The sequence below is a fragment of the Olea europaea genome, unplaced genomic scaffold, assembly GCF_002742605.1.
Source record: "Olea europaea var. sylvestris unplaced genomic scaffold, O_europaea_v1 scaffold1728, whole genome shotgun sequence".
Classification (NCBI taxonomy): Eukaryota; Viridiplantae; Streptophyta; class Magnoliopsida; order Lamiales; family Oleaceae; genus Olea; species Olea europaea.
In genome coordinates, this window is record NW_019234983.1 from 273,134 (window position 1) to 281,586 (window position 8,453).

The 8,453-nt window shown below is 36.2% G+C and overlaps 1 protein-coding gene across 1 annotated transcript; it reads left to right on the forward strand.

Moving 5' to 3' along the window:
* The first annotated feature begins 7,152 nt into the window (after positions 1-7,152).
* LOC111377826 lies at positions 7,153-8,144 on the forward strand. The gene is made up of 2 exons (XM_023000954.1): positions 7,153-7,175; positions 7,334-8,144. Exons 1-2 carry the CDS (start codon positions 7,153-7,155, stop codon positions 8,142-8,144), a joined length of 834 nt encoding a protein of 277 aa, XP_022856722.1.
* The last annotated feature ends 309 nt before the right edge of the window (positions 8,145-8,453 follow it).

Genomic DNA, 8,453 nt, shown 5'->3' on the forward strand with positions numbered 1-8,453 from the left:
CTCAATCAATCAATCAAATCGTGTAGAATTCCCCAAACCGGATGTGACTCAATAATTGTGACAAAGGACTCAAAGAAAACTTTTAAGACTTGACTTAAATTGAAGGAATGGAATGATTCAATGTGTCCAAGTAATATAGAAACGATATTGAATAATAAAAGTTGGTATTTGATGGATCAATAATATTTAACAAATTTTATTTTTTTTACTGTACGGATGAACAGTACCGTACGGATGAACAGTATTTTTTTTTTTAGATCCAAAAATCAATAACAAAACCAACAAAGAAAATGAAAACTGATTTGGGCGAAAATTGAGCCCAGAAAGGAAATTTGAAGATTTTTTATGAAACTTTTGGATCAAAGGATCAAGAAATCCTTTTGGACACAAGAACACATGGAATTGAAAAAAAAATAGAAAACAAAGGATAAAACATGATTAAATTGGAGCCAAAGCTCTGATACCAACTGATGCAAACTCCGTAGCAATGGAAACTACAAAACCCACAACGAGATTCAATGCGGAACCCAAGAACGCCAATACTAACCCGGTTTTGGATCTTGAACCCCAAGAATTGAACCAAGAAACCCTAGATTAGCGAAGAACCTAAAACCCCTTGATTACAATTTAAAAAACCCACAATTCGATTGTTTAGAACGCCACAAGAAATTGAATCTTGATAAGTTCCAAGATTGTTCAAGAAGAACAGGAAATTGAAAGAACAATTCTCTCTCTATAATATTGAGCAAAAAGTCAAAGGTCTTTACAATGAAAAATATTCTCCTATTTATACGAATGAGTAAAAACATCCAAAATCTATCAAATTATGGTAATAATTTGATTTCATAAGAATTCTATCGAAACTAGGAAATTCGGCCAAAATTAGAAAATTCGCCAATTTTTTGGCTTGTGCAGTCGCATGGTTCAACAAGAAATGCAATATTTATTTTCGGTATGCCACCGTGCGGCCGTACGGTGTTTTGTTTTCAGCCTCCGATTTCGTCGCTTGATAACAAATTGATCCAAGTTGATTCGGCCTTCAACCCGAACATGAAAGTTGCTCCATTTTGAGTCCCGAACATGGTTCCACCAATGGTTTCTTGAACGAGAAATCTCATCGCTTGTTTCACTTGCTTTGCCTTTGATCGCGTCATTGGTCCACCATCGACTATCAACAGGTCTCGTCTCGCACTTGCCTTCATCAGGCTCGACTCCTGGATCATATCAGATTTTGTTCATTGGCGTGTTTCTAATAGATTTGACTAAAATTTCACCAGGATTTTACTTGTTAGTGCGTTTCAAATCAAACTCAACTAAAATTTCATCTGTATTTTGTTCTTTGGCGCGTTTTCAATCAAATTTGACTAAAATTTCATATGGGCTTGGTTCATTGACGCGTTTCCAATCAAATTTGATTAAAATTTCATCGGGATTTAGTTCATTGGCTCATTTCTAATCAAATTTAACTAAAATTTCACCAGAATTTTGTTCGTTAGAGCATTTCCAATCAAATTTGATTAAAATTTCATCGGGATTTAGTTCATTGGCTCATTTCTAATCAAATTTAACTAAAATTTCACCAGAATTTTGTTCGTTAGAGCATTTCCAATCAAATTTGACTAAAATTTAATTTGAATTTTGTTCATTGGCCCATTTTCAATCAAATTTGACAAAAATTTCACCTGAGTTTGGTTCATTGTCACGTTTTCAATCAAATTTGACAATAATTTCTCATGATTTTGGTTCATTGGCATATTTAGAATCAAATTTAACTAAAATTCCAAGCGGGTTTTTTCTTTAGCGCGTTTCCAATCAAATTTGATTAAAATTTCACATGAGTTTTGTTCATTTGCACGTTTTCAATCAAATTTGACTAAATTTTCACTTGAATTTCATTCATTAGCTTGTTTCTAAACAAATTTGACTAAAATTTCATCGAGATTTTGTTCGTTCATGTGTTTCAAATCGAATTTGACAAAAATTTCATCTAGATTTTGTTTAGTGACGAGTTTTCATTTAAATTTGACTAAATTTTCACCTGAGTTTGGTTCATTAGCGCATTTATATTCAGATTTGACTAAAATTCGAAGTTCATTGGCACATTTCGAATCAAATTTGACTGCAATTTCATGCGGATTTTTTCGTTGGCACGTTTCCAATCAAATTTGACTAATATTTCACAAGGGTTTGACTCATTTGCGCGTTTTCAATCAAATTTGACTAAAATTTCATATGACTTTGGCTCATTAGCACATTTTCAATCAAATTTAACTAAAATTCCACATCGGTTTGGTTTATTGGCGCGTTTCCAATCAAATTTGATTAAAATTTCACCTAAATTTAACTCATTGGTGAGTTTTTAATCAAATTTGACTTAGATTTTCTTCCAGATTTTGTTCGATAGAGCATTTTCAATCAAATTTGACTAAAATTTCATCTGAATTTTGTTCATTAACGCGTTTTCAATAAAAATTTGACTAAAATCTCACAGGACTTCGGTTCATTGGCACTTTTTGAATCAAATTTAACTAAACTTTCATGCAGATTTTTTCGTTGGCACGTTTCCATACAAATTTGACTGAAATTTCACATGAGTTTTGTTCATTGGAGCGTTTCCAATCAAATTTGACCAAAATTTCTCCTAGGTTTCGTTCATGGGCTTATATCAAATTAAATTTGACAAAAATTTCATCTGAATTTTGTTCGTTGGCGAGTTTCCCATCAACTTTGACGAAAATTTCCCATGAGTTTGGTTCATTGGTGCGTTTCCAATCATATTTGGCAAAAATTTCTCTGGGATTTAGTTCTTTGGCGTGTTTCTAATCAAATTTAACTAAAATTTCACCAAAATTTTGTTCGTTAATGCATTTCAAATCAAACTCGACTAAAATCTCATTTGCATTTTGCTCATTGGCTTGTTTTCAATCAAATTTGACTAAAATTTCACATGATTTTGGTTTATTGGCGCGTTTCCAATCAAATTTGATTAAAATTTCATCAGAATTTATTCAATAGCTTATTTCTAATCAAGTTTGACTAAAATTTCTTCTCGATTTTGTTCAATGGCAAGTTTTCAATAGAATTTGAATAAACTTTCACTTGAGTTTGGTTCACTAGCACGTTTATATTCAAATTTGACTAAATTTTACATGAATTTGGTTCATTGGCACATTTCGAATCAAATTTGACTACAATTTCCTGTAGGTTTTTTCGTTGGCAGGTTTCCAATCAAATTTGACTAAAATTTCACAAGGTTTTGGCTCATTGGCGCGTTTCCAATCAAATTTGACCAAAATTTCACATGACTTTGGTTCATTGACACATTTAGAATCAAATTTAACAAAAAATTCAAGTGGGTATTTTCGTTGGAGCGTTTCCAATCAAATTTGATTCAAATTTCACAGGGATTTAATTCATTGGCGAGTTTCTAATCAAATTTGGCTAAAACTTCACCAGGATTTTGTTCGTTAGAGCATTTTTAATCGAATTTGACTAAAATTTCATTTGAATTTTGTTCTTTGGCACATTACCAATCAAATTTAACTAAAATTTCACATAACTTTGGTTCATTGGCACATTTCGAATCAAATTTGACTAAACTTTCAAGCGGATTTTTTCGTTGGCGTGTTTCCAATCAATTTGACTAAAATTTCACATGAGTTCGTTCATTGGAACGTTTGTCCATTTTCCATCAAATTTAACTTAAGTTTCACATGAGTTTGGTTCATTGGCGTGTTTTCAATCAAATTTGACAAAAATTTCACCGAAATTTAGTTCTTTGGCGTGTTTCTAATCAAATTTGACTAAAATTTTACCAAAATTTTGTTCGTTAGTTCGTCTCCAATCAAATTTGACTAGAATTTTATCTAAATTTTGCTCGTTGGCGCGTTTTCAATCAGATTTGTCAAAACTTTCAACAGAGTTTGGTTCATTGCCTCGTTTATATTCAAATTTGATTAAAATTTCACATGACTTTGGTTCATTGGCACATTTCGAATCAAATTTGACTATAGTAACATGCGGGTTTTTTCGTTAGCACGTTTCCAAGCAAATTTGACTAAAATCTCACAAGGGTTTGGTTCATTGTCACGTTTCCAATCAAATTTGATTAAAATTTTATATGGTTTGATTCATTGGCGCGTTTCCAATCAAATTTAACCAAAATTTCATATGGGTTTGGTTCATTAACACATTTCCAATCAAATTTGATAAAAATTTCATTGGGATATAGTTCGTTGGTGCGTTTCTAATCAAATTTGACTAGTATTTCACCAGAATTTTGTTCATTAAAGCATTTACAATTAAATTTGACTAAAATTTCATCTGAATTTTGTTCATTGGCGCGTTTTCAATCAAATTTGACTAAAATTTCACCAAAGTTTGGTTCACTGGCGCGTTTCCAATCAAATTTGACAAAAATTTCCCATGACTTTAGTTCATTTGTGCATTTCAAATAAAATTTAACTAAAATTTCAAGTGGGTTTTTCCGTTAGCGCATTTCAAATCAAATTTGACTACAATTTCACTTTTGTTTGGTTAATTAGCGTGTTTTCAATCAAATTTGACTAAAATTTCACCTAGATTTCGTTCATTAGCGTGTTTCTAATCAAATTTGACTAAACTTTCACCGAATTTTGTTCATTCGTGCGTTTCAATTCGAATTTGACTAAAATTTCATCTAGATTTTGTTCAATAGCGCGTTTCCAATCAAATTTGACTAAAATTTCACACGATTTTAGTTCATTGGCACATTTCGAATCAAATTTGACCAAACTTTTAAGCGAATTTTTTCGTTGGCGCGTTTCCATTCAACGTTGACTAAAATTTTACATGATTTTTGTTCATTGGAATGTTTCCAATCAAATTTGGTTAAAATTTCACTTAGGTTTCATTCATGGGCTTGTATCAAATCAAATTTGATGAAGATTTCATCTGAGTTTTGTTCGTTGGCTCACTTCCCATCAAATTTGCTAAAATTTCGCATGGGTTTGTTTCATAGGCATTTCCAATCAAATTTTACAAAAATTTCACCAGAATTTAGTTCATTGGCATGTTTCTAATCAAATTTGACTAAAATTTCACCAGGATTTTGTTCGTTAGTGCGTTTCAAATCAAATTTGACTAAAATTTCATATGGATTTGGTTCAATGGCGCGTTTCCAATCAAATTTGATTAAAATTTCACTGGGATTTAGTTCATCGACGCGTTTCCAATCAAATTTGATTAAAATTTCACCGGTATTTAGTTTATTGGCGCGTTTCTAATCAAACTTGACTAAAACTTCACAAGGATTTTGTTCGTTAGAGCATTTCCATTCAAATTTGACTAAAATTTCATCTAGATTTTATTCATTGGCTCGTTTTCAATCAAATTTGACTAAAATTTCACCTGACCTTGGTTCATTTGCGCGTTTCCAATATAATTTTACTAGAATTTCTTATGACTTTGGTACATTGGCACATTTTGAAACAAATTTAACTAAAATTTGAAGCGAATTTTTTCGTTAGCGCGTTTTCAATCAAATTTATTTAAAATTTCACTTGGATTTCGTTCGTTGGCATGTTTCTAATCAAATTTGACTAAAATTTCACCTGCATTTTGATGAGGTTCGTGTGGAAGAACAAGCACTCGCATATTTGGAACGCTTGGATTGTCGGCGTTCGAAGAATTGAGCGTAACTTTTGCAAACGATGTCCGTTTTGGGCCCATAAGTACTTTTCGAAAAGGTAGCGACCGTTTTGGATTGAACTCACCACATTGTCATGATGTATGAGGGATTTTGGCTGTTTGAGATCGTTTGTTGGGTCAAAACTGCATTTCATATTTATTAGTTCATCTTTTTTAATATTTCTTATTTTTACATTGTAGCCCAACCCATTTAGGGACTGCTGGCCCAATAGTTTACCTAATTCTTGTCGTACTTAAACCCTCAAAAACGTGTGTTTGTTTTTTCCTTGGTTGTTGAAGAAATAAAAAAAGTTATTATTTCTTGCATCAATCCTTGAGAGCGAATATTTGTTTGAGTTCGTAGATCAAATCTACATCATCCGGTATCAGAGCATGGTTAGAGGAAGAGGACGTACTGGTCGCAGTGGCCGTGCTGGCCAGGTCGATGAAGTGGCAGATCTACGAAACCAGGTCAAGGCATTAACAGTTTGATTCGATCAGTTTATGATGTGGACGGTGGAGATCGTACAGAATGGAGCGCCTTCTGTCCCTCCATGTCCTGCCCTAGCGAGTGATGGGGACGGAGGATATGAATCAGGCAAGGTGACAAATGAGACGTTGTTGGAAGTACGTGGTGGTCGTGTTCAACAGCCACGTACGCAACAATAGGACGTATTTCATCGTTGGGAATCTGGATTCAAGGTGGATCTGCCTGAGTTTTACGGTGGAATAGAGGTGGAAGAATTTCTTGATTGGCTAGCAGCAGTAGAGGAGATCTTGGATTACAAAGAAGTACCCGACGATAAGTGGGTACCCTTGGTGACGATCCGCTTACAGGGTTGTGCTACTTCTGGGTGGCAACAACTCGGATTCATCAGGGCAAGGTAAAGAGCTAGTCTTGGGAAAAAATGGAGAAATAGTTGAAGGAGGCGTTTTTTCCCTTCAACTACACCAAGACCTTGTACCGGTGCTTGCAGAATTTAAGGCAAGGAAATCGTTCTTTGGATGCTTATTCCACAGAATTTTACCAGTTAATAGTGCGTAATGATGTGGGAGAGTCAGAAGACCAGTTGGTGGCGCGCTATATTGGTGACCTACGGTCGAATCTACAGGATGTTCTTAATATGTTTTCGTCGGTGTCTGTTTCTGAGGCTCATCAACGTGCGCTTCAGGCCGAGATACAGCAAAAGCATCATTCTATAGTTGGCAATTCTGGTGGTCCATCTGGAGGTGGGGGTCAAACATTCACCCCAAATCCCACATCTGGTCAGTCCCAATCCTCTTCATTAGGGGGTCAGGGCATTGATCCAAACACTCGATCAGCAGCCCCTCAAACCGCTAACCCGGGTGGCTGGGCTCCTCCTGGTGGATGAGGGCTTGGTAGTCAGTGTTTTGGTTGTGACGACTTTGGCCATTTGAGGAGGGATAGTCCATCCCAAGGACAATCACGACCAGGTTTATTCATCGGAGGAGGGACACAAAACGATGCACAGGCTCATGCTCATGAGGTAAAGGAGGAAGACGAATCTGAAGTTGTGCATACATGTGACATGGGTCCTCTGTTAGTAGTACGACGGGCATGCCTTACACCTAAAGGGTTGGCTGAGGAATTGCAGTGAAATAACATATTTCTATCCACTTGTACCATTGGCGGGAAGGTGTGTAGGTTCATCATTGACGTGGACAATTGTGAAAATGTGATATCTGAGGTGGCTGTGCAGAAATTGAAACTAACCACGGAACCCCACCCTGCTTCCTACAGTTTGGCATGGTTGAAACAAGGTAATGAAATTTGTGTTACTAGTCATGTGTTCGTAACTTTCTCCATTAGCAGTGCGTATCGTAATAGTGTTTGGTGTGATGTGGTGCCTATGGACGCTTGTCATTTGTTGTTGGGCCGTCCATGGCAGTTTGATAGGGATGTGTGTCATGAAGGGCGTCGAAACGTGTATACATTCACCTTTTCGGGTAAAAAAATTGTACTACTACCCTCCGAAGATGCTCAGTGTATGTCTTCGGTAGGGGACAGTAGTAACTTACTTTCTCGATCCTTGTTTGTACGTGAAATGTTGGCAGAAGGTGTCGTCTTGTTATTAGTCGGAACTGAAGTGACGGGAGTGTCGACAGTTCCTATTACAAGTGAGGAGGCGGATCTTCACCCTAAAGTAGCCACTTCAATTTCTGAGTTTCAGGATGTATTCCCAGCTAACCTTCCACAGGGTCTTCCACTTTTGAGGGATATACAACATCAAATTGATTTAGTACCCCGCGCATCACTGCCTAACCGTCCACATTATCGAATGAGCTCGGCAGAGCATGAGGAGTTGAGGAGACAGGTAGAAGAGTTAGTGCAGAAGGGTTACATCAAAGAAAGCCTCAGCCCGTGTGCAGTCCCCGCGCTTCTAGTGCCAAAGAAAGATGGGAGTTATCGGATGTGCGTGGACAGCAGGGTCATCAATAAAATAATAGTTCGTTAACGTTTTTCGATACCAAGGTTGGATGACTTACTTGACCAATTGGCCGGAGCAACAGTATTTACCAAACTAGATTTGAAGAGTGGCTACCATTAGATTCGAGTCCACCCTAGTGACGAATGGAAAACAGCGTTCAAAACACGGGAGGGATTATTCGAGTGGCTAGTAATGCCCTTCGGACTGTCCAATGCACCTAGCACGTTCATGTGGGTAATAAACCAAGCACTTCGACCATTTATTGGTAAGTGTGTTGTTGTTTACTTTGATGATATATTAGTCTACAGTGGGTTGGAGGAGCCTCATGATGTGCAT

Bases quoted from the DNA above. Each gene is read 5' to 3' on its own strand.
- LOC111377826 (XM_023000954.1), top strand. From the start codon at position 7,153: ATGCACAGGCTCATGCTCATGAG. The intron at 7,176-7,333 runs GTAAAGGAGGAA...GAAGGTGTGTAG, and splicing joins CACAGGCTCATGCTCATGAG to GTTCATCATTGACGTGGACA.